This window comes from Passer domesticus, chromosome 1 (genome assembly GCF_036417665.1).
Source record: "Passer domesticus isolate bPasDom1 chromosome 1, bPasDom1.hap1, whole genome shotgun sequence".
In the NCBI taxonomy this organism is placed as follows: Eukaryota; Metazoa; Chordata; class Aves; order Passeriformes; family Passeridae; genus Passer; species Passer domesticus.
The window spans coordinates 92,067,379-92,094,092 of NC_087474.1; the positions used below are offsets into that span (position 1 = coordinate 92,067,379).

Consider the following 26,714-nt stretch of genomic DNA (forward strand, 5'->3'; position numbering starts at 1 on the left):
TGACTCAGAAGAATGAGGTGAACAGTTCTTCACAGAATCACAGAGTGAACTAAGTTGGAAAAGACCTTTGAGATTATCAAGTCCAACCTATGACCTAACACCTCCTCATCAACTAAACCATGGCACTGAGTGCCACATCCAGTCTTTTTTTTAACACATCAAGGGATGGTGACTCCACCACCTCACCGGGCAGATGATTCCAGTGCCCAATCACTCTTTCAGTGAAGAATTTTTTCCCTGATGTCTAACCTAAACTTCCCCCAACACAGCTTCAGACTGTGGCCTTTTGTTCTGTCAGTGGTTGCCTGTGAGAAGAGACCAGCCCCCACCTGGTTACAAACTCCTTTCAGAAAATTGTAAGGAGTGATAAGGTCTTCCCTGAGACTCCTTTTCTCCAGGCTAAACACCCCCAGCTCCCTCAGCCATTCTTCGAAGGGCTTGTGTTCCAGGCCCTCCACCAGCTTTGTTGACCTCCTCTGGATGCATTCAAGCACCCCAACATCCTTCCTAAACTGAGGGGCCCAGAACTGGACACAGCATAGCGGAAAGAACAGAGTAAGGAACATACACTAAAGCAATACAGAAATTTCCCACTGGTGTGTATCAATTGGCCAAAGAAACTCTCTTACAACTTTAAACAACCTTTAGCAATTTTAGCAAGAAATTCCAGTTTCCTCCCTTTGTGTTGCTGGTGGGGGATGCACATTTTGAACATCAAAATTCCAGAATGCTCTTCCTTGAGGCATCACTCACCTAAGGAAAACTTTCAGCATGTATCACAGGTATACTGCAAATCTGGTTTTCATTGACTTTTCATTACAGTATTTTCTTTTTCCCTTTTATTTACCATTGGCATAAGCAGTAAATTTCTGTAAGGTAAATAGTGATTGTCACTTTATTTCACCTTTCCTTTCTCAATTTCAGCATCTTCTTACTCTTCGAATCCCAGTAATGCTGTAATAATTTTTGCTGTTTCACATTTAACCCCACATAAAATTGGAGAGTCAGCATATGAAGATCACTTCAGATCCTGAGCCATAAAAAGGATCTCTACAAGAGGATACACCTCATGTGACAGGTTTACAACAAAACCAAGCTCAAGGACTAGGAGCACAAAATTTTCAAACAAGTAAGAATTTTTTCTTCTGACCAAATTTGAAAATATTAAAAAAATTACCTTGTCAGCTGGGATCCAGCTCCAAGACGGCTCAGTACACCACCATTTAGCACTGCCATCCCTCCACACTGCTTCCCATAAGCAGCAGTGCCCTCAACTCAATTTTTAACAGCAGTTAAGAAGTTTGCTTAAAAATGTTGTGAATTGCAAAGCTTTGATTTCAAAATACTTCATGAACTTCTGACTCACCAAAATTGGCTTAAGCACATGTCAATTAAAATATTTACATTTAGCATATTATGCTGCACTTCTAAAGACTGACTAGTTTAATACCTAACAAATTACGTGGGTTTGTTGGATCAGATTATTTGGTGAAAGCGCAGAGGTAGCTTCACTTTCGGACATTACCGACTTTATCCTTACCTTTTTGGGGATTTCACTCCTTTCCCAGGTCTCTTGGAAACAGGTATTGGTTTTAGTTCCCTACAGTTAGTTCCCTGTAGCTCAAAGTCGCCCTGGGAAGAAGAGGTCACCAGAAGTGGCTAAGGAATTTTAATCTCAAGAAATTTATACGGCTTTTGCAGCAGCTATCGCGGCTTCACCCTGCACTCCTTCGTTAACCATTAACCAGGCGTGGCCCTATGTCAGCTTTATCGGCCGCTCTTTCTCAACACGAGGAAACCAGAAAACCTGCGGGCTCATCCAGCTGCAATTCACAGCCATTGCCATAGGAGGGACGTGGGAGTTCTCACTTATTCACAGAGCCGTGGGTGAAAGATCCAACGGCACGTGGGATGCAGCGAGCCAGCAGCCCCGGCATTCCCCGCCTCTGCCGGGAGGAGGCTGTCCACGCCACGGAGGCGTCTGGCGAGTCACACGGGCAAGCGAGCGGGACAAGTCGGGAGACCCCAGAGCAGAGCTCCCGGGGCTCCTCAGGGGCACGGCGAAACCCTCCCGTCCCCAAACCGGGACGTGCTGCTCCTGGCGGGGACGGCGCGGGCGCCGCTGCCAGCCGTGCCCAGCGCTGCCATTTGCAGCCGGCTCCCCGCCGGAGGCACCCCGGCCGGGCTTGGAGCTGTTTTACAGGAGACGAGGCCAAGGCTGCCGCCATAAAGCAAGGGAACCCCAGCCAAGGGAACCCCAGCCAGGGAAAGCCCCAGCCAAGGGAGCCCCAGCCAGGGAGAGCCCCGGGCCCCCGTGCGGGGCAGGCCCGCGCCGCGCGCCCTCTGCCGGCCCGGGGCTGCGGACGGGAGCGCGCCCGGCCCTGCGGCCCTGCGGCCCGGCCCGCCCGGCCTGCGCGGCGCCGGGGGCGGCACAGCCCGGCCGCTGTGGCAGCTGGCCCGCGCTGATGCGACCTACTCCAGGATTTAGACTTGTCAGAATCGGAGAGTAGAAATCAGCGAAATGGGGTTCTCTTGTCCCCAGCTCCCGCTTGTCGATCCGCAGCCCCTCGCAGGGGCCAGCCCTGGTGAGCCCTTCCCTGGGGCAGCACGGAGCCCAGCCGCCTCTGACGCCTGGAGACAGCAGGATCCCCCATGGAACCGGGCTGGGCACCAGCATTTGATCTCATCAGTGCACAGAAATGCCTCAAAGGCGGTGTCAGGGCGGTGGTGCCAGACTTTTCAGTGGTGCCAGACTTTTCAGTGGTGCCCAGAGTCAGGATGAGGAGCAATGGCCATAAGCTAAAACACTGGTGACTTCAACACTTTATGTTGAAGTTCCACCTCAACATAAAGAACTTATTTACATTTAGGGTGGAAAAGGCTGCCCAGAGAGGTCGTGGAGACTCTGTCTGCGGACAGTCAAAACCCACCTGGACACGTTCGTGTGTAACCTGATCTAGGTGACTGTGCCATGGCAGGGCGTTGGAATGGATGATCTCCAGAGATCCCTTCCAACCCTAAAAATTCTGTGATTTACTCTATTCATTCTCTCCCTGCCTGAACAGCAGTGGGTGGTTTGGGAGAACCTGGGCAGCTCCCAGTGTGTCCCCCACTCCTGGCCTGCCCACCCCAGCACAGCACTCTCCCTCTGGCTGCACCATAGCTTTCAGCAAGAAAAATCACCTGGCTTGAGCAGGTGCACACCCCCTTCTGTTCCCCAGATGTCAATGGTGTAAGGAAGACCTGTGTTTTACCAGGAGAACCCTTCACGTCACATCCCTGTGCAAATAATGCCCAGGGATACCCATTTCCATGCAACTTAGAGTATACTCATTTCTGACTGGAAAGGGAGTATCACCTATTCTCTGTTTAAAGCTCATGTTAGAGGACACCTCAAAAGCTCAGTCCTGATCAATTATGACCCAGTTTTGAGTCTGAATGAAGCCGGACACTACTCTTGAACAACTTCAGAGCCCTGATGGACTCAGCTGTGCTGTGGCAGCCCACACACCCGCAGCAAACCCTGCCAGTGGCAGGCTGCAGCAGAGGAAGGTGCACGAGGACAGGAAAGCTGTTGCGGGTATCACTTCCTGGGGTGAGGTGGTAGGAAGCAAATTCCATACTTACATGACTGTTTCACTAAGGCCAGTCTTAATTCAGTCAAATTCAGAGCCTCCAGCTGACTGTAGAGCAGGTTTTCTTGGTTGTTCCTCAGGTCTTAAGTGCTGCCTTCAGTTGCTACTTCTGTAAGAGCCAGCCCTCATGTGGGCACATTACTGGATCAGATAAAAAGTATCTCTAGCCCTTGTCTTATTAGTGGACATGCAGGAAAGATGTACTTACATATGTGCTGTCAAGCAATGATTCTTCCCCTGAAGACTGCTCCTGGCACTTGGTGACATATGACCAATGGACTTTGAGAGAAAAAGGTTTTTGTAGCTATTATCCATCAGCTGAGTTTTCTCTATCATGATGTGATAGAAGCCTTTTGTGAAGCCATGTGAACTTTTGCCACGTGCTACATTTTGTGGTGGACAATACAAGAGATTAGATGAGCAGTTTATGAAGAAATACTTCTGTTTTCCTGAACTGGTCTTCTGCATACTTCAGGTGACTTATGTATCAAAAAATATCATAATTGTTTTGTTTCTGCTCAGCTGCCTATGTTTATCTATAAATCTGTTATACTAGCTCACTGAACTGTTTTATTATATATTTGATTGTTCCTCTGACCTTCATGTTTGGTCTTCCATTTGTACTGCATCCTAAGTCTTTTTCTGCTGTCATTGGAGTTCCTGCTCTCTTACACTTTTAGGGAGAGAGCATGCAATCCCTTCCCAGGTACATGTGCTTCTCTGAAGCCGTCTGTTTTCCAGAGCAGGTCAAATGCGTGTTACATCAATTAATTTTAAGTATTTTGAGGCAAACTTTGTGAGCCTTCAGTGACTTTCACCCTTGTTCAGCCAGCTGTTTTGACAAACCTTACTGTCTAGTGAAAAAAAACCAACCCAAATAAGTCTTCTGTCCGCCAATTCTATAATTACCAATTTACATTCTTTCAGAACTAGATGTGTTGTGGAGTTACTTTTCAGGAAGCTCCAGTCCTCACAGCTTCGTTAATTTCTATATTTGTTTTTGATTCTGAGAGTGCTGTAGCTTTTGAAAACTAGGAGTTGGTAAGAGTGACACAGAGCACATTATTATCATGCTCAAATTCAGCAGCAAAGAGAAGTATTAGGAAGGAAATCAAATAATGAAAAGGTCTAATTAAATAATTTTAAAATAGGATGTGCTTAGGGTTCTTTGTGGAGCAATGACATTGTACTCTTTCAGGACTGTGCTTAGCCATTTGCTTTAATCATCATTGTCCTTGGCAGAACCATATTACCATTCTCCCACCTTCCTTTCTTCTAATGGCAGTTGGACAGGCTGTTTTGGAGAATGGGCAGGCTGTAGAGAACACCAATTCCACTGCTGTTTCTCTCCTTGGTAATGTGAGATGCTAGTCCTAACACCTCCAGAGAATGTTTCAAAGGGCAAATACGATGGGAGTCTCTGTGCAGAAGTGTTTTCACAAGTTTGGGGGAGGAAGGAGAAACTGACTCTTAGGGAACGGTGTGCAGCACTCAGGGCATCACAACACTGTCTTCTCTGTGCTCCTAGTCACAGCCCAAACCAACCCTTGGACAATACTGCCCAAGAGTAATTATTTTCTCCCTTCCACTTCCCTCCCTGTCTCTCTTCTGAGCTCTGAGGAGTTGTACCTCTGAGCACAGCCAAGCTGAGATTCAGAGCCCATAAAGCCAGGCTGTATTTTTGCTCAGGGCCAGCAGCTGCTTGTAATTGCACCTTCCTATTCCCAAGTTGTGGCACCAGGACCTTGCAGCCAAGGATGAAAAACACGATTATAGAAAAGCATAACAAACCTGGGCAACTAACAAGTGCTCTAAGATCCTGTTAATCACAGCTTAGTGTCCTGTGTGAACCTGTGTTTCTTGCTAAAACATCTGCTGGTATCTGTGCAAAATGACGAGCAATTAGAGCAGAATTGGCTTTGGGCTAAGGGTTTGCAATGTGTGTTACACAAACAAATTCATTTTCAAATCTCAGATGTGCCTAACCACGCTATCTAATGAAAATCATATAGGCCTTGGACATAATTGTGGTTACATTGGATTTTCAAATACTAATTAAATTGTGCTTCAAGTTAAGGAGGGAAGACTTAAGATTTAGGATGCAGAAGCAACCCAAATGAAGGCAGCATGGATATTTCAGAGGAAGGTATCTTTTCTCTCCATCTGCTGACATTGTTACTGAAGTTTCCAAGATGTTAGAAAAAAAATGATTGAGACACAAAGCAGTCTAAAGACTGGACATTGACAAACCAGATTAAAGCATTACTAAATTAGCAATAACAAAGACCAAAGTTCAACTTGAAGGGAAGTGGTTTATCTGGTGATTTTTCATATGGTTTTGCAGGTACAGACTGAAGCAACAATTTAGTATTAAAGGAATCCTAATTTAAGGGTTCTTTGTATCAGGATGAAAGTCCTGCAGCCACACGCTGTAAAACATGAGTCTGATAGGAATTTATTTACAGGTCCAAATGCATTTAAGCTGTTTTGCCTGGTGAACTTCATGCTAGGATGCTTGATGTGGGATCAGATGTCTGATCATGTCTGTTGTTCTGCGACTAATGAAAAGAAGCAAAAACCTATCAGGCAAGTAATTAAAATCTGTAACACAGACCCACTTCTGGTCCAGACTGACTTTGTACTGGTGATGTTCTGATAGCACCAGCACCCACTGCTAATGCCAAGGGCCAGATTTCACAGGTATCATTTTGCATCTGCCACAGAGGTGGGCAGTTTGGACAAACATGCTGGCAGCACTACCTTGCCATGGGGCAGGCTTACTGAGATCTTCTTACCGTGTTGCTTTTTGTTAATGCCATCTTCTTGTCTGTTCCAAATGCAATATATACAATAAAGCAAGGTGAGGTTTTGGGTTTGATTTTTATTGTTTGTTTGTTTGGGTTTTTTTAAACAGGTTTGTGTAGAATTACTGTGACCTTTAATGATCATAGTGGGAGTCAGTTTCAATGTTGGTATGGCCTCCTCTAGCCAAGCAATAAATAGGCATCTGTGAATTCTAAGCACTTTAACACGCATGCCCAGATAGAAAAAAGCCCTGAGAAATATCAAAATACAAAGGAAGTATGCTGCCTCTATGTGCTGATGAATGATTTTCATCATGTTAACATATTAACTCATGCTGTTAATTAATTAATTAATTAATTAACTCATACTATTAATGCTCATGCAGAAGCCAGAGCAGAATGCATTTGATGGCTTCTGTGGATTAACAAGGAGAAAACAGGAAAGGATTGTGTCCAAAAAAATAAAAGTGAAATATTCCCAACCTTCTGTTTTTCTACCTGCCTAAAGAACCATCAATCCCTCTACCCCATTCCTCCACCCCCCTGGAATTTTTAAGTAAAGATGTGTTTTGTGCAGATGATGCTTTTCCACCCAAATTTTGACAGACCACTCAAATACAAGAATTACAGGGCTAAACAACTGCTTTATGGAAGTACTATTGAGAAATTTTCTGATCCAACAGCTATCAGGCCAATAAATGTTTTATGCAGAGTGTGCATTTTCAATGAGTTATAACTTTATGACCTGAAAGTTGGTCATAGTGTGTTCTGATACGATTGTAGCAGCCTTCCCAAATGAATGCAGTAAATATCATAGCAGAATAACCCCAGTAATTTTTCTCAAACAAAATGAGTGAATAAGTTCTTTGCTAAATAAAATGCAGTCTATCCTAGTAGGAATATTAAGGACAACAGCCAGAATAAACGTATTTTGGGGATTGTGTTTTCCTCTCCACACTTCTTAAAAACTGTTTGACATGACCTACTCAATTAACCTGAATTGAGGCAAGAAATACACAGTGTACTGATATATCCAAAGGATGACATTCGTTCCAATATAAAATGAATAGCATTGTATTAACGTTTATTTCTAATTACAAGAAACAGAATATCAGTCCCTTATTTGTACAAAAATACCTGAAAGATTACAATTAGGTTCACAAGCCAAAAAGCTATTTACAGTATGAAGCAAAGCATATTGAATAAAGGTTTTGTCTCTTAAGTTAATACCTTTTGCATTCCCTGAAACTTTAAACTTTATTCCATTTTACAGTCACTAAATCTTGCATTGTGACAATATAATTTACGATAAGCAAGTCTTGCCACTGGAAAGGTGCATTGATTGGTCAAACTGTCAGGTATTTAGTGCAGAAAAGATAAGACAAAACATCTAAACTGAGGCACGTGTTTCTTCAAGATTAATTAACAAATAAAAAGTTTTTTGTACTTTAACACCTATCGTAACATAACTTAACTAGTAACCTCATTACCAAAATGGTTTGGCATTTTCCTTCTCAACATATTCAAGATTGCTACATGAAGTATTTATTTAGAAAATAAAATCACAGGCAAAAAGATAAAAATTCAACAGGCTCCAAAACAACCCTGAGCATCCCCTTTACATTCATGTCATTTAAATACAAAAATAAGAGTCAAATGTCCTTCAGTCCTTGGTATTCTGAGCTGGCAGCCAGCTGAATCTGTTGGAAAACTAAGGTGGCATTGACTGTTTTCCAGCAGAAAGAAGACAAAGCAGTGATCTGCTTAAGTAAGATTGTTGCCACTTTGAAGGTGGTCACTTTCTCAAAACAGCTCACTTTAGCTGGGAAGAGTACAAAATACTAAGTCAACCATCTACATACAAAAATCATGGTTCATAGTCAAACTTTTATTCTCAATTTAAATAAGATGCAAAGTTTGTTTTTTTTTATAAATATGAAACACTGCAAATACTATCTGCCTACTGGGAAAAATGCATGGTTGTCACTAAGCTATGTAAACAGAAAAACTTAAAACTACAGCATAAATGGTCTTATTAAACTGGTAATGTAGTCAATACAAGTATCTTTTTTCTCCTAATAGGGGCCAAATAGAAGCATGCAAAGTGAAGTCAGACTTAAGTTAGCTTAATTTCAAGGTTTTAAAATACATTGTCTAGAAAGCAGGAACACTCATTTCACTATGTACAATTAAAAAAAAGCAAAACAAAACAAAACAGAACAAAAACAGCTTCTACTAAAAACAAAATCAAGTTTCTTCATTTTTAGTATCTAGACATTAAATGGAAAAAAATACTAAATGTGTTCTGTAAACTAAAATACAGTGTTTCTATACCATTGACATAGTTTAAGCTGATATGGACAACTCAGGCAGGTTATGGTTTGTCTTAAGCTATTCTTAACACTACATGAAGACCTAAAAGTGTAGGATTGGTTTTCCTTCTTTACCCTTTCAGATGGCTAGGATTTCAAACCCAGTGGCAAATATTAAGGATTAACTAGCCTGTGTAGATAATTTACCATCTTACAAATGCTCCATTCTGCACTACACTCTGCAAGTTCCCAGGGTGGAATACTTCTCACTGTGGCAAATGGCACCAAGCACCGGGAAGTTATTTCATTTCAGACAGTTGCTGAAGGAATGGTTGGTTGCAACTGCAGGATCAATGTGGGACTTGTCTGACTTTAATACTGATTTATCATCAGAAAGAATTATTGAGTAAACATTAAAGAATTCATTTAAACATTAACAATAAAGTAGTTCTGATGACAAACCAGAGCAAGATACATGCTTGTCTGCCACAGGTACTGGTGTGCAGTAGCACACATGACACAGGGATCACCTGTTACCTCAATGGATGATATTGCCAGCAGTTACTTCACAGTCAAACCTGTTTCTATTCCCAGCATGTTCCTTCTCACCATGTAAACTTTCACTGCCCTACAAGAAGCAGAAGGGGTTCAGTTCTTCTTATGCCCTATCCCCAGGAGAGCGTTGTGTCACTGTAGCTTTACTCTATCGAAAGAGCTCTTTGAAACAGTCTGAAAATTCAAGGAGCTATAAAGCTAAAAACACTGGTTTTAATTTTTTTTTATTTTGTCATACTAAGACTACCTGCAGAAGAATCTTCTCACAAAAAATGGTGGTTTCAAATACAAGTGTAGTCATTCAGTCCTACTCTATTTAGTAACAGTAAGTTTCCTCAGGAAAACAGTCAAAAGGCTGTAAAAAACAAACCACCACTCCAATAATAAAAATTTGTGCATAGAATCTAATACAGTCTCTGCATGACTGGATGCCACTAATATGCCATCAACATACTACAGCCATAATGCTACAAGTCAACAGTTTTAAGAGTACGTATATTGGTGGTATGTTCTTTTAGAATTGTATCCTCATTGCTTCTTCAAAGACATCGGCAGATCATTGAACCTCAGGTCTCCAGAGAAGTACTGAGACATACGCGCGCGCACACACACACTTCTTGATTTTCTTCTAGATCCTTTTAGGCTGAAGCATTCCATACATTTTAGGGTGCAGATTAATACCCAACTCCTGCATGAATTTTAAAAGCCACATCAGCTCCTAATATAGGCTGCATACAATATCCGAAACAAAGTAGGAGTGCAAAAAAAGTGATCAATACAAAAAGTAAACACACTAGTCTTAATTGTCAAGATTATTCCAGGGCAAGAGTTCTTTTCAAAGATTTCTCTTCACACTTGTTCCTGTTAAGTGGCCCAGCCAAGATATTTTCCAGTTTTGTTTCAAATTTACTCATTGTTTTACAGACCCTCCCCCCATTTTTGGGATGCTGGGACACTCAGCAGCAATCACTCTTAGGTGTTAGACAAACCAGCAATCTTGGTCTGTTGGCACCTGTCGAATCCATCCCTTTCAGAGTCCCAAGGTGCATAATATTTATTTTTTTAACCAACTTACAAATCTGCCAATTCCCCAGTGTCAACGTTCTCTTACAATTACTCTTCTATCAAATCCAGTCTTCAGCAAGAATCAGATTTGAGGTCATAAGGCCACTCGGATGCAGTGGTGTTTGAGTTTGCAGGGCAAGACTCCTTTGTTTAGTTGATAGAATTCAACAAGCTGGATTAGATCACTGAATTTGGTGTTCCCATCATCCAGACTGAAAAATATCTGTCCATCATCTTCACACTAGGAAAACAAAATATCAAGTTAGGCTGCACATGAAGAGATACACAAGTGGAAAAACTTAGAGTACCACCAGTGTGTGACATAAATAAATGATGGGCACTCGGTTGGCACTTGGTTGCATAAACAACACAGTATCTGCAGTTCTTTATGAAACCATGCACAGGACTAGAAAAAACATACCTTAACCCGGCTTGTAACATTTTGCTTATGAAAGTGAAAACTTGTGGACAGAGTAATTGAAAGTTGTACAGAAAGCACTGGCATTCATTAGATAAAACAAAAATACCCTAAAAGGATTTGTTAACTTTTTGTAAAATTGGCGGGCTAAACCATAGAAGAGAGTTTGGAACAAACCTAAAAAAGTCAATATAATCTTAAATTTTTCATGCTTTTTTGGATCAAGATAAAAATCAAATTGTTTTCCAACATCTCTGTGTAATGTTGTTTGAAGCTCAACATTATTGGATAACCTCCAGAATAAAACTTTTTAAAGTTTCCCAAAGTTGTACGTTTGCTTAAGAGAGAAGGGAGACAACAGCTGCTGTTGTCTCTGACAGTCACAGAAAACAAGTTCTGTGCATTAGACAGACCTGTGTAATGTAGTGACTTACAATAGTTTTCCAGCAATGTTAACCAATAATTTTAATCAGACATTGGATTGATTAAAGAATATTCTAAAGAATATCCACTTATATATTTGCTAATGGAAACATCCTTGTTAATTAAATCAGTAATTAATAAGAGATCTCCTCAGATGTTGGCAAAGCTTAATGGTTTAAAATTTCAGGTTTTTTATCAGTATCAAAAATAATCTACTTACCGGCAAGATTTGAAAATGCTTTATTTTCTGATGATGGCATAACGTAAGTACAAATGCCTTTGGATTGCTTTGGCTGTCCCGGAGAAGAAATAATCTAGGAGAGAACATTTATAAGAACAAATTGAATACCCCCATCTGTTTGTTTTTAAATAATCAGTACTACTAAGCAATAGTGTGCCACTGCTGAACTCTTCTTTAGAGGCACTAAGAGGTGATTCTAACTGGCAATTTGCTTTCTATTATTATACCATGACTATGCAACATTAACAGATGAACAAACAAGAAGTGCAAGATACAGGATGGTAGTTCTTCCCCTAAGAATGTACCTATGAGGCTTTTTTTAAGGTTTCCTCTAACTCAGCTTTCTATTAATGATATGTACGCTCATGAAGAAAATGTTATAATTTAATTCTAGAGAAAATATGAATTTCTGTAGATGGGAAAGTAATATACGGGAATCTGATCTCACTACAATATCTTGCATCAGGTCACAGAAATCCAGTCTCAGCAAAATTATGTGTCGGTTAAATGGCTACAGTGGCACAGAAACAGGCCAATACTTTCTTAAAATTATTTACCAGTAAAGTAGCTTCCGAATTATCAAGATGGGGAAAACACACACTGATTTCTCCTCTAGAACAGTCACAATATTTTCCCCTCAGCATGTGGAAAAAAATGTACATTAGGCATACAGCTACCAACATCATACACCACGTAGCTGTCACTTTTAAGTTAACTCACAAAACTGAAGTCCTACCCCAAATGGACTTTATTTAACATTCATACTGGGAAAAGGAGAAAAAAAGCTAGATAAAAAACCCTGTTTTCTCCCCTTGATATTTAAGAACTAAGGAAGCCGATCCTCTCCGTGCCACAGGAAAAAAGAATATACCTTTGGCAGAAGGCTTATAGCAGGAAGCACAAGTGGATTTTGAGAGATGGCTGAGCACAGGACTGGGCAGGCCTTTTAATTGCTGACCACTAAACAAGGAACACACTTTTCCAAGGGGCAGTTGAAAGAACTGCTTGTAGTCTTAAGAACCCAAAAGATTTTACTCTAGCTCCTCAGAATTGATTAAGAAATGTCAGTACCAGAAAAATGCACCATCATAACCAGTGAGTTCAGTAGTAAGGGACAGGCATGTCTTGCCACTCTCAGAAACCATGCATGATATTTGAACGTTCCATTGTAATCCTAGGAAGACCAAATGTGTGGAAAAGGGACAAAAGCCTTTATACATTAGCATCCATGTGAGGGAGAAAGACCATACCTGCCCTGTGGCTGCTGCAGTTCATGCAGGTATCTCTCAATTATTTTTCATCTAGCTGTTTCATATCACGCATGGTATCCTAAGCTGGTGGCAGACAGCAAAGGTCTGCACAACTGATGCTGCAACTGTTTAATCAACCTCAAGCAACCAGCTTGCACACAAACAATGGCTATTAAGTGAGATGTATCCTCAGCAAGAACTTCCAGAGATATCCAAGATAGCAGCACCAGTTGCTTGTATACAGTATTGAGCCTCTTCCATGAACCATCATGAGACTGTTAATTTTTACCTTCTTTTGTTCAAGAACACACAGAGCAGGAAAACACAGGCAAGAGCTTTCCACCCTGAAAATCTTGATCCTTGTCTCAGAACACATAGGTAACCTGGTTCTTTTGTCACTGCTGGTGGACCTTACTATGGCTAAATTAACCAGTTTTTACATTCCACAGTGACTAAGCTGATTAGGCACAAATTTAACACAGCATCAAACACATGAACATGTTCATAAAGGCCTCAAGAAGGATGGGCCACCAGAGTCCTAAGGCAACAAAACAAAACGAGCCCAAGATTATAACATGAGAAAACCAGAAACACAAAAAGTCAGCAGTGCTCTCAGCTTCTCTTTTCTGTTGAACCTGCTTAGCTAAAACCCCCTGTCTAGCCTTAGACTAGACAAACCCGCCCAAAATAAGCAAACACTGCTTGATGAATATGTATATATATGCACTAGCAATTTCTACTTCCCTGATGTATTTTAGTCTTCAGAAAGATTAGTGTTGCTTCTGAATCAGAAAATGCTGAAGAAAGGTTTGAACTACACAGTCTCCTGTGAAGCCAACATGGATGTTTCTACCTTAACCCTGAGAGAATAAAGACAGCGAACCAAAGGCAACCATGCTTTCCCCGTCCTACAAATCAACAATGCTGAATGCAGTTCAAGCAACAACCATAACTCCATATAAATAAGCAAAACAGAGATGCTCAGAAGATACTTAAAAAACGACCACAGACATTTAAGAGAGTGCTGGAACAGGTACTTGCATTTCTTTGCTCTAGAACAGAAATAGTGAACAAGCACCATTAGCTGCTCTGATTCATGCAGAAGAGCACGGATGGCTGATTATAAATTTGTTGGCAAATGGTTAGGTACGGCTTTGCCTGAAAAATATCTCCTCAACGCATATTACAAGAATTAACTATTTACAAATTCTATCATCTAAAACTTGACTACCTCTGCTGGAAAAAAAGAAAGACAATTAAGTGTATTTTAAGATTTTACTTTTCAAATTAAAAGTTAGGATCCACTCCTACAAGCACACACTCTGACTTTTTGGAATCCAGGCAGGTTATAACGGGACTACTCAACAATCAGGTTACTCAGAAATGCTCATAAACCTGTAAACTATTACAGCATAAGTTGTGCTCTCATCTATAAAGCTTACTGTCAGATCATAAATACCGAGCAACAAGAATACCTACCCATCTACAAGCCCTTGTTGCTTAATAATCCTGTGAGATTCTTCTCTAGAGATTCTGCCGTGAAACCAGTGCTGTGTCCTATGAATAACTGGAGGTGAGAGGAAAAAGAGGGAGAGGATGGTTAAAAACAGTTACACTTGCAACCATTTTTTTTCCACATACTAATTATTTAAACATTTTAAAAGTGGGTATAGATCTCTTACAGAATATAAAGTATCTTCCATCAACCTATATATAAAAAAGAATCAATATAAAAAAATGCATCTACTTAATATACCAAGTAGAGAGGCATCATATCTCCATGTGTTTTCCAATTTGCAGATATACAATTAGGTAAAAGATAGAAGTCTCTTGTAATATTGCTTTCTCATAGCTTTTTGAACATACTGGGACTAACATTCCTTAGAACTCAATGTATGAACTAATGAGTTAGAAAGAAGTCCCTCTAAATCTCAAATAAAAAAATGCACTTTAGATGGTGCTTTCAAGAGTCGAGTTAGCACCCAATATTTTTATCTTTATTGTTTTGTTCTTCAAATGGTATTTTAAAATTTTGTTAACAGAACAGCAAGACAAAATAGCTGTGTTTCCTCCAAGAAGTATAGGATATTAATATGAAATTTCTTGTTGCTTTAATAAATTTACAGTCTCAAATAAATGTTGAGGACTTGCATATTTTATATTTTTCAGTTATTATGGAACAAATTCCATTTTGAAAACTCTCATTTCTACTCTTTACAGATTAAAAGATTACTCACTGACTTTCCTTATCCAAAATGGCAAATTAACTGCTGGATTCTTTTAAATGGAAATATTTATGGAGTGTCTATTTTTACAAAATACAAGTTTTAAAAGACTAGTCCTAAAGAAAAGTTTGAGTGGGTCATCAAAGGAAAACAAGTTCCTTCTATGGTGTCTGTATGGGTAGGCATGTTAATGACACAGGAGCTACTGATAAGGATTGTATTTGACATCAAGGCATTTGTACTACATGGCTGCACTCTGTGTCTGTATGAAATGTACCTTTTCTTTACCCACAGAGACCTCTGACACTATGGCTACAAACCATCAGAATTTACCTGTACTCAGTGTGGAAGGATGGAGTGGACTTTGGCTACCCAAGATGTTCATTCTTGTGCTACGTTTCTATAGAGAAAATGAATTATCGTTAAATCCACACTAACATCTCGGGAGAAGAGAATTAGTGCACATGCAATAAAGATTAAATTTACAGGAAACTGGGGGCTGGGCAGATTTAATGCAAGGATAAGAAAAAGAAATGCAACTTTGGAGGGGGCTAATCTACAAGCAGCAGTTCATTTCAATTGGCTTAAAACATGAGCCAGATGTTAATGATGAAAGCTCAGTATCTTAAAAAAAGAAAAGGAAAAAAAAGACAGAAAAAAAAGTAAAGACTGATATGTTTCTGCTCAGGCAAAACACCAGGCACTCAGTAAATCAAGCAGTATTTCCCTCCCGTACATAAAGCACCAGCTAATGCTTCAGTAATGACTCCTTTTCCCTAAAAGACGAGCATGTGGGAAAACTTGTACTGCAGCTGTCTGTCCACAAGACACTATAAACAAGTTACATCAGTTTTCATTGCAAGAGGTCCTGCCTCTTGTATATTCTGCAATTAAACTTACTGGGAGCAAGCCATTAGTCAGAGCCCCAGCCTCTTCCATGTGGGGAAGCATTTAATTTGACATATTCCTCCTCAGAGACTGGTTTTGCAAACTGGCAGTAAAGTTCTGGTGGGTCTGCTTTCCCCCTCAACTTTCCTCTGGACACTAGGGGGACAGAGAAGCAGTGGTAGAAGGTTGTTGTGAATGTGACAGTTTTGCTAAAGATGGATATTGACTTTCAGATCTGCATGCTTGCAGTGTGATTGCTTCAGGTCGGAGCTAAGCTATACTGTGACCAGCACTGCACTAACATCATAGCACACTCTGTGTTTTGGCTCTCAACAGACACTTACTGATTGCAAAAATAGAAAAGAAGAGAAGATAGCTACCCTCCAAGCATGTCCTTCTTCCAAGGCAGCACTCTGTGCTTCAGCAGGATTTTCAATAACTCTTCCTATTTGCCCCGAAAAATCCATTGCTACTAGTGAGTTTTCAGATACACTTCTCTGAAAAGGAATTTTCACTTGTTTCAAAAAACAGGGAAAGGAAAAACCAGCTTGAGAGTTTCACTTCAAACTGTTTTGGTTTCAGAAGACTGTCCAAAGTCCTCCTTCAACAGCACAGAAAATACATCTCATTTTTTTCTCCTTTCAAAAGGTTCACAGACACAAAAATAGATGTTTTTTCAACTGCAGGGGAGGGAGACGATTCAAAGGCTCAGAATAAAATCTGTTTGCTCAAGTTGCCCACTTGCCCTATTACTATATTCCAGTCATTTTCAGGGCCAGTTGGGATCCAAATATAGGCTCTTCCCTTTTAGGTAGTTAACAGTCAGCTCTTGGCCCAACATATTTTAGGAAATCTACGTGTTAGTTTTGCCAGACCTAAGCTGGCTTCTGCAGAGACAGCCAGATGTCTCTCTGTGCCGTACATCTCAAGGAGCGTGACGTAGCCAAGATTTTTCAATCATGTGGATCATGTAAGCCTAAGATAATGGAGAGCCAACCACAAAAACTGTACTCATGCAAAACATGAACTTTACATTGATTTGCTACACAATGCTGAATTTACATTTTATAGCGTAAAATTTTCCACTTTTAAAATGCAAAAGCAAATGTATTTTTTCCAACATCATACATCAGTGAGGTAAAGTTCATCACTTACTACTGGAGTGGAAAAGTGTGGAAGCATGGCTTTTCGCTGCTGGGGAATTCTGTAATTCTGATACAGTAGCATTCCATACTGCCAACAGAAACACAAGGACATTATTATTCAAATATATGCCCTAGAAAAAAAAACTGTAGTGATTTCTTAATACCACTTTTATATTAGACCAAGGTCCCAAAGCCATTTGTATTGAGTAATAGTGATTGGCAGGTGGCAAAGAGTAAATATGCACAAAAAGTTTTATTTTAAAAAATACAAGCTTGAGTGATATACACAGGTTATTTTTGCCACTCTCAGCTACAATCATGTTTTCCTTGTAGAACACAAGCTTTCAATGGAGATCAGAACACACATATTAATTCCCTTCTTTTCACCCTCTAGAACTTAAAGAAATTCTGCACAAGACATTCAAACTCAGTTTTCATAATGATAAAAAATAAGAACCTTTCTAATTCACTAGCTCTTCCAATAAATTTCACTGTCACTTGGTACTTATCTTAAAAAAATAAGATTATTGAATTCCAGTCATGCTCTTGGTTGAACATGATGAATTTTAGCAACACTTGTAGTTAGGATAGGTAAACAGCTACTCAGTGCCTTCCTTAGAGGCACAGTGCTGAAGGAGAGCAACATTGCTTACTGAATGTTCTAACTGAAACAGTTTATACAATTTCCAAACAGGGTAATATAGTACTATGGAAAGCTAAATGAGATGGTGAATAAAAAGGAGCATTATGGATACAGCCTTGGGGCAAAGCCTTAATTTTCGCTGACTGTACACCTTTAATCATCTTTTGGTGTGTCTTAAAAACAAAGTCTTTTTTTTTTTTCAGTACATAGGATGTAGTAAGGTAGAGAGAAAAACACAGCAGTTTTCAAAGCAGAACATTCAGAAAAAACTTGGAACCAAACCAGAATTTATGCACATTTTCCTATGAAGATCAGGAAGTTCCCCCCTTCAAAGGGCACCAAATAGTCAGCTTTCTCCTTAGTTCCCTCCATCCTGATTTTGTTTCAAAAAGCAGTGAAACCTCCTATCATATTATCAAGAAGTTTCATTGCATGCTCTCAGATATGAGTAACTTTCACCCAGATATAGGGTTACTTATTTTTGTTACCTCTTCTAATAGAAAAATGGAAAAAAATTGCTAAAGGAATGCTGTTCTGGTAAAGAGAACCACTTACTATTATAAAAAACATTTTCTTTAACTTTATGATAACTTGAAAATACCTTGTTAAGTAGGTTTTTTAATTTGTTCTCATATCTCAGATTTGGATCCCAAACTAAAACTATACTTGATTCATATGTGAAGGAATAGATCTTAGTCCCGTGCTTAAATTCTTAGGTGGGTCAGGTCTGCTTGGCATTTTGCTCTTATCAGTATTGTTTTGGAGCAGATGATATTTAAGAACATATAGGTAATATCTCATTAATAAAATAACAAATGCCACTTAACTCTAGGTGTAGCTTTGCGAAAGTAGAAGAGATTAGCTACCTTGAGGAGTCGAAAGGCAGTCATCCAGCACGTCCTGCTTTGCTCGTCTTCAGCACACAACAACCGCAGTTCCTTAGTTTCATTTCTCACTCTGTTTGGCTTTAAAGTATTAGAGATTAGAAGTCAGATACATTCATTAGAAAACCAACAACGCTGTAAGCTTCGAATCACTGTAAGCAGGTTAAAGGCAGCTACAGTGTTAGTCTAAAAACTAGCCAGAAAAAGCTCCCACCACACTGAATTTAAAGCTCAGGAGAGGCTGAGCATGCTCTGAAGGAAATCACTCTCTCGGCTGGGTCCAACAAGATCAAATGTTGGTGCCTCCTGACTTTTAGAAGATGGGGTCATTGATCCTTGTAGGCCCCCTCCAACTCAGGGTTTTCTATGATTGTATGGTTTGAAATAACCTGCAGTCCTAGCAGATTATAGGAAAAAGGTACTCAGGCCATGCTAGAACCAGACCTGGGCACTTAGTTTTGCTGGGTTCAGTAGTTGGAGAAGTTTATTTGTTTGTTTGTTTTGTTTTTTTCTTGAGGTTTTGTTGTTGTTGTTTTGGCTTGGGGTTTTTTTAAAATTTTTTGTTTTCAAATTTGTGAGAAGTTTTATAAACCCCCATTTTGAAATGAAGGATGAAAGTTTCCATAACTGAGGGTAACTGAAAGTTTGCTTCCATCAGTTCAGGATGCGTCCTGCAGCCAGTCTCTTTGATGCAAACTCTTGCTGTCTAGCTCTGGAATGGCTGCTAGGAAGGAGATGAGTTCACTACTGTCATAAAACCAGCTCCCAGTCTTACTTTCTTCTCAGAAAATTACACTTTTCAAACCTTTGAAATATTTTCCAAGTGAATCTTTCAGCACAACAGTTTAAAAAAATCTTCAAAGGCAAATGGTTTTTCTTACATTCATTTTTCCAAGACACTTTAATAAAGGCAAACTTTTGGCCCACAATAATAGTAAAATTGCACCCCATCAGAGCTTGATCCTTTGCTGCTGTATAGTTTTGGTGCTTACTGTCCACAGCAGCTCTTCTGTTTGATTTGTGAACTTTGGAAAAGCTTTCATCTGTGAGGTGAACCAAGGCCATCTCACAAGCACACCATGCTTCAGCTCTGAGCTGCTCTTGCACAAAAATTTCCCAAACCAAAGGAGCACCAGATAAAGTGTTAAAAGTGTCACAAAAAATGATGGCAAGATTCACAGGACATGCTTGCCAAACGAAAGATGTTAAAGATCAAGTCCTTGTGACAGAAATGGCTTGCAGAGTTTTTACATACAAATTCCATTTAGCTGGGGGTTGGGGTGACTGAGTTACCAACACCGTCTGGATGAACTCAGTGAGAAGATTTACCTTTATACAAAATCCATACTCTGCAGGAGCATTGTATAGCTTCTTGCCTGCTATCAACGAGAAGATATTGCTGTCTTCTAGGTCAGCCAACAACTGCAAATGTCTTGGCTCCTAGGGAAATAACATGATTTAGCACAGGTAAGTGAAAGGTTTTGGAAGATGTGCAAGCTCTGCAGTCTCTCAAGCTCAGCCTCCAATAGAGGGCAGTGCACGAACACTGCTCCTCTCCCAGGCAGCCTCAAGTGGCCATGGCACGCACTCCTTAAATACCAGCCTACCAGCAGAAAGTGCTTGGTACAGGAAGCTCACAAAATACTTATGCAAACCCATCACATTAAAAACGGCCTGGCCTATTACATTGGTCCACAGAAATCTGAAGGTTAGCACAACTTTAGTGGCCACAATGATGTTGCCTGGCTGGTTTGTTTTTATTTTATAATGAAACTCTATGGTTGTGTTCATGCATTGAGAGCCCAGAGCTCAACTGCCATTTGATCATCCCTTACTTAGCTTTTTCTGTGGAACCAAAAATGGGAACACTGTGTGGAAATTTTTAAAAAACAACAAAAAATACCCACTGTAAAAGCAGAAAATGCTTTCACATGCTAGTACTGTGCAACTTCTTTTCTAATCTTACCTTTGATGTTCCTTTTGTAGAACAATAAAGTCCTGATCTCCTCAAACACATAAACAGTTTCTTCCATGATTTCCTACCCAGCTCTTTCACATGCAAGAAACCTTGAATTTCAGGGCAGCTACTGGAGTTTAAAAAGTTCTGTTGGAGAGGAAAATGTAGATCAAAATTGTATCCTATGGATGAATTGTAAAATTGTCACTGTATTTGCAGAATGGAGAATAAATCACTTTGCTGACTTGAGGTGCAGTTTCACACTAGGCTTAAACTGACCTAAATGTTTAATCTGGTTTATGACCAAAACATATCATTCCTGCTCCTCCATTCTGTCTACCTGGCCATCTCCTCCTGCAACTGACACCTTCCTATTCTCTGCGTCAAGACTTAAATCTCAAAAAAGCTACTGCTTCTCTGTATTCCCATTTGTCTTGCACCTGGCCTGAAGGGAGAGAAAGTGAGCTTATTAATTCTTAAAATAATACCCTGTCACAGCAATTGTGGCAAATTGTCTAACTTGGAAACATTGGCCAAAATCTCCGTCTTTGTCCTTAAGTTTTTGAAAGGGAAGAGCCTATTTAGGGATTTCATGTTGTCCCAAGACAAGAGGTATAACAGACAACAGAGTATTTAACTGAAAATTAAATGTAGAGCAGTCAAGTAAGTGCCAGCAATTATATCAGACCTCAGGATTGAAAAGCATTTAAGTTCTTGACATCAGCTGAGGAACCACATACAAAATTTGATTTCTGATATATCACAGGAAGGAAGAATTAATTATGGGAGGAGAACTGATGGATTGCTCCCTTATTACAACAGGACAGGTTTTTAAATGCACAAGAGGACTTCATCATTAGGTTAAATGCCAAATTAATAAATTCAATAAGTATGAAGAAAAATGCATAAACCTGGTTAGCCTAGATGTCTCAGCAATTCTGCAAAGTTGTGTTTTGGTATGGACAATGCCCATAGGAAACAAAACCAAAACCAGCATCCTGTGTCAGAATTCTTACTTCCATTAAACCCTAATTTTTTTTTCCAGTCCTCCTCCTCATCTCATCTAACAGAATGGGAAAGAACAATCAATTTTCTTGTTGTTTGTACTATGAATCCACTTGTCAGCTGTGAAATGGAAAGACCAAAAGGAGAACAGATTCTTTTTGTCCAGTCAGTTAAAACAAAAGTAAACTAAGATGGCAAGCTTTTTTGTATGTCAGAGCCAGGTCAACACTTGGGAAAACAGATCCCACTGGTTTTAATGCTACTGTCATGACTAAAAATACTAGCTCTTAATGCAGTATATGATATCATGAAATGATATTTAATATGCTTCCCTGTCATGTGTGTAATTAAAACCAGCAAAATTGCTCAGTGTCTAAGAGGCCTCAGCTGCAACATGCTTAATGACTACTAGGCTGAAGGAGGTTTATCTTGAATAAATTACAAATGCCATTGAAATTCTGAAAAATGGTTGTGTGTTTTTCAAAAGAAGTACTTAATATAAAAATTGGAACAAAAATATGTTTTTTAAGGGTAAACAATGAACTAGAGGGAATATGCTCACCTTTTTTCCCCCCACCCTCTTGTGTTGTTAACTCCTATGACTTATTCTTCTTCAGGACTGTCCTTTTCTGAGCCTCCCAAGAAGGAAACTCATACCTCATGAAGCTGCAAGGTTTTCCTTTTGCTGCCACATGAGGTACCCTCAAAACTTTTCCATCTTCAAGAACATCTTGTCTTTTGGGGAGTCCCGCTGCTCGTATTAACAAGCAAATTCAAATCTCCACTTAAATTATAGGAAGAAAGGTCCAAGGTGTGAAGACCTCCCTTCCTACCAGTCTGTGGCCATGCCAGTCCATGCCAGTTTTGGTTCCTGATTACAACCTCACTGCACATGACTTTCATTTATAATTCCAGAAATTGGCTTGATTTTTTTTTTGTTTGATTGTTTCCCAGACATAAGTGATGCTCATGTTTTAAATTCTTCTCAGTGAATGTGGAACCAGATTTTAATGGACTACAGGTTGTGGGACAAAATGATTGCACTGGATCAAAAGTCAGTGGAAACTTGTCTTTAAACAGAGAGTCAGTATATATTTGCAAACATGCAAAATTACAGAAATCAAGCTAAAATCAGTTACTTGTATGTTTATATTCTTCATATATTTCTGCTTCTGCTCTATAATTTGCCTGTTATTCATGATATTGTCTTCCAGGCATCATGGTCATATGTTCTTAGCACAGTACTTCTTTAATAAATTGTGTTTTAATTTTGCTCTGGAGTTGAATGCCCACAGGTTGAGAAAACAAGTGAAGTGAAAAGGATTTATAGACTATGAGGTATAGATTGGAGTGCTAAAATGGAGAGATTTAAGTGAATCAGTTAATGGTCAGAGAGGTAGCCCACCCTCCAGCACAATCCTTGAAGGCCAACCAACCATGCCACCACCCCATTCCTTTATGAGCAAGCAAGAAACTGTAGAGTGACACCAGAACTTCAGCATAAATGCAGCACACGTGCCGCCACCACACAGATTGCACAACTCTACCAACACGTATGCATAAAGAACACACCCCTGCAATTTAACCTGGGGAGCTTTAAATGGGATTACTTTGCAAATACTGTGTACGAATTTCTACTTGCACTACTTCTTAGGGCATTATTTTTCTATACAAAAGAGCAGCTAGTTGGCTGAACCATGGGGAAGTTGGTCCTTATTGTTAATTCTTGCCAGGCACAAACATGGGACACAAAAAGCAAAAGCAAAACCTCTCATCATCTCAAACTCATCTTCTAATATCCACTGGCATTTTTACACTTTCTCCTGTGCTATGATGTGGAGTACAGAAGAGTACTTCTGTTCTGCCTTTTATAAAATCTGTATTTGTTTTTCTACAAATATACCTGCCAAGAGTGTTTGCGAGTAACAACAGGTGGCTAAACCAGACACCCACAGAGTAAGTTGAGTATTAATGGAACAAATATGTATGACCATAGCTATGAATACTTTGTGTTTACAATTTACACCTCAATGCCACTGGTTAAGATCTTTGTCAAGTATTTTCAACATTAGCCCCACGTGCTATTTGACTGTACTGGTCTTTCTCTGACTATTTTCCACACTTTTGAATTCTCTTCCTTCCTGCCTGCCTCTCAGCACCCCCCACCCGCCCTCCCACCCCACCACCTTCACCTTCTTTGTCCATACAGATAATTTACAGTACCTGCAAAAGTTGTGACTGTGGGATACTGCCATTTGTTTGCTGGCACCAGGCAACCATTTGTTCGGGAAAGAAATTCTAGACACAAAAAGAAGACAATTGGAAGTCACACTATATTTAAACACTTACAGAGAACTAGTGACATTTTCTTCCAATCATTAATTTTTTGGAACTATCATTATTAAATCAATTTGGAGATCCCCTGACATACAAAGTAATATTAGGGCTTTTCAAGTGCAGTTCTCCCCTTCCTTCTGCTCACCAGATGCCCATGCAGACAGATTGTGGGTTTTTAAAATATCTGTTATGCATCATTTCCTAAGTGCATTTTCATCTCACTTCCTCTTCTACCTAGGGCTTTTGGGGATCTCTAACAGCCTCTGCTTTCTTGGGAAGATAAGGATGAATGGTCCTGCAAGTTGAGCATGCAGTGACTCCTCGCTTATTGCACCAATGACTTGACTTCAGATTTATTCCTCCAGTTCCCCTTTCATCTGCTATGTTTTAAAATTCCCGTATAATTTGGTACACTGAATTTACTACACAAAGCAATGACAGGAAATAATTCTTGGAGTTTTTAAACATTATTTGAAGCATGGAGACATCCAGAAATGCCTGAAACAAAACAATGACTGATTGTAACAAGATGAATCACAACAAAAACATTTCCAGTTTAGAACATTTGTCACTCTTCAGGCAATATAAATTTCAGTCTTTGGGGCATAAAGAGAAGGGCTGAAGAGGGATCACCCTTCTGCCAGGTAAGTTGCACAATGAGTTATGAAAGCTAACATTTACCAGCCTCTCTTGAGTAGAAACAGTGCCATATGGCAACAGCTAATGCAACGGATAGGGAGCCTTCGCATTCTTACACCACAAGAATGATTTATTCTGTGATTGCAGGAGCCTGGGACTGAATGCCAAGCATTCTGGGTTTTACTCCCATGCTCTGTTATTAATTAAAATATACCACATGAAACTAATGCTCTAGCTCCTATGATACCAAAACTTTTGTACAACGCTCAGATGTTCATGGGTTATCAGATGGTGAGATCAACAGAAGTGAAAAACTAGGAACACTCCATGTACAGAAATGTTTCACAGAGTAAGTCAAGGCACAGACTCTCAAATAAGCACCAGCAGATGACAAATGTACATGCAAGCACACGTGTGAGGATGCAGCAACTGTGCACTTGCATCTATGAGGAGAGGAATTAATTTATCATGCGCAGTTACTTCAGCAGTGAGTTTAAACATGACCTCGTGTATCTTTTTTCCTTCTTGCACCACAGATGCCTGACTGACCCAAAATCTGTTCTTACCTAACCACCTCTGGATTACCCTTCCTCAGCTATCTCAATGGGATGCACCAGCTGACACTGATTCATGACAACAGTCTGCTCCAACATAATCGTTTGGATAAAATGTGAAAAAGTCTTCCTCAGATAAGAAGTTACACAGTAACCAGCTTAAAATGACAACATTCAAAAGATCTTAAAAATCCAGGAATAGGTATGGCATGCAGTACTTTTCAAGCATGAGTATACTGGGGATATAGAGAGGGCAAGCTACTGTGATCAGTAAAGAAGGCAGAGCACACTAGTAAAGCACAGCCATAGGTGAAACAATGCTCAATATATTTAACAATAAACTGGAAATTCCTTGTATGGAGTAAGTGCTTTAGGGGTCACCCAGATGGGTTTGGTGCTTTATTAATTATTACAGTCAGAAATTAAAAGGTTTAGATACTGCTTGTTATGTGATGAATTTGCTTTGAAACAAGTAACTTTGACAATAATGAGTAAATTGCACTTCTGATTGTTTTTCTTGAACTAATGAACATTTCCCTGTCTTGGTCACTCTCCAATGTAACTACAGACATTTTGAAACAACATTTTGAAAACACTTGAGGTTTTTAAGCTAGGAGGAAAGTAGACGGAATTTAAACATTGGTTAAAATTTTTTTGGAAAGAATTCTGTCAGTTGGTTGCCTGTTTTTTTTTATAACAAATGTTTAAGACATAACAGTGCCCAGCAATGTTATTGCAATCCACCCCTCTGTGGTGTAAACAACCAAGTAATGAGACTCACCATGGGATTTTTGAAAAATTCGTATTTTGCGTAATTCTTCCTGAACAAAAATTTACTTTCACTTCCCATGGTGGATTCAACTTGAACTATGAGCTCATGATCTTCCAAGCACCTCTCTGTGGAAAAAGAACATGATGTTAATGCACAGCCAACCAGAAGTGAGACCAACTAAGAACAGAAGTTAAAACAACCCAGTGTAATTCCATTACCTTTTAAGAAATTAGCAAAACACATTCTAACTCTCAAACCATATTGCCATAAGGCAGTACTTTAATTTGTAATGTATTACAAAGTTTACATTATATGACAGTGTTCTTCAAGGAATTCCTATATCAGGGCTTCATAAGCACAGACTTTTGAGAAAGCAATAGATTTTTTTTTTTGGCAATAGCTACAATAATACAGACAAACCTCTTCTTTCGGCAGTGGTTGTGTACTGTGGAACTGGCAAGGTGGACAGGTTTAAGGGGGAAAAAAGTTACAGAAAGGCCACTGTTAGGTCTTGAACTATCACAGAAATACAGTGTTGTATTTGATCACACTCTATAAAATCAGTCCATTTCAAGGTGAACTTCAGGCCTTTATTGTAGATGCTAGACAATGGGGTTTATTATGAAAGAGGTCACAGGATCTACTTTACAGGAATACTGACAGAGACAAATGTTTTGTACACATGACAGGGCAATTTTCTGCTCTAGATTTGGTTACAAGGTAACTGCCCATAACCCACCACTTCTCTGGTCAAAAGAATGGGACATCAAAGCATGAACAGATAGCTTAACAAACCCAATTTACTGAAAGTAGTAACTCGAAAGAAGGCAACTGAGTGTGCACTACTTAATGAACTCATTATCTTGACAAGTCTTAGAACTTTCTGAGAAAATATTTAGTATTTTTCAGAAGTTTTAACTAGTCAGTGCTTTCATGCCTTATATAATACAAAATTTAAAAAT

At 39.6% G+C, this 26,714-nt stretch overlaps 2 protein-coding genes across 9 annotated transcripts in view; both read right to left on the bottom strand.

The window, feature by feature from the left end:
- DDC (dopa decarboxylase) overlaps positions 1-1,846 on the bottom strand; it is a 70,861-nt gene extending 69,015 nt beyond the window's left edge. Inside the window, exon 1 of the mRNA XM_064429449.1 lies at positions 1,541-1,846. The gene's annotated coding sequence lies outside the window, so the exon portion shown is untranslated. The remainder of the gene's footprint in view (positions 1-1,540) is intronic.
- Positions 1,847-7,497: 5,651 nt separating this feature from the next.
- GRB10 (growth factor receptor bound protein 10) overlaps positions 7,498-26,714 on the bottom strand; it is a 155,651-nt gene continuing 136,434 nt past the window's right edge. For all 8 annotated transcript variants that reach the window (XM_064429454.1, XM_064429452.1, XM_064429450.1 and 5 more), the window contains 11 exons: positions 25,762-25,877; positions 23,674-23,748; positions 20,455-20,592; positions 19,818-19,928; positions 18,471-18,569; positions 16,972-17,049; positions 16,197-16,313; positions 15,262-15,328; positions 14,183-14,270; positions 11,433-11,526; positions 7,498-10,612 (listed from right to left, as the gene is read on the bottom strand). In XM_064429454.1, coding sequence (XP_064285524.1) covers positions 10,466-10,612; positions 11,433-11,526; positions 14,183-14,270; positions 15,262-15,328; positions 16,197-16,313; positions 16,972-17,049; positions 18,471-18,569; positions 19,818-19,928; positions 20,455-20,592; positions 23,674-23,748; positions 25,762-25,877 — 1,130 coding nt within the window. In that variant the 3' untranslated portion in view covers positions 7,498-10,465. The remainder of the gene's footprint in view (positions 10,613-11,432; positions 11,527-14,182; positions 14,271-15,261; positions 15,329-16,196; positions 16,314-16,971; positions 17,050-18,470; positions 18,570-19,817; positions 19,929-20,454; positions 20,593-23,673; positions 23,749-25,761; positions 25,878-26,714) is intronic.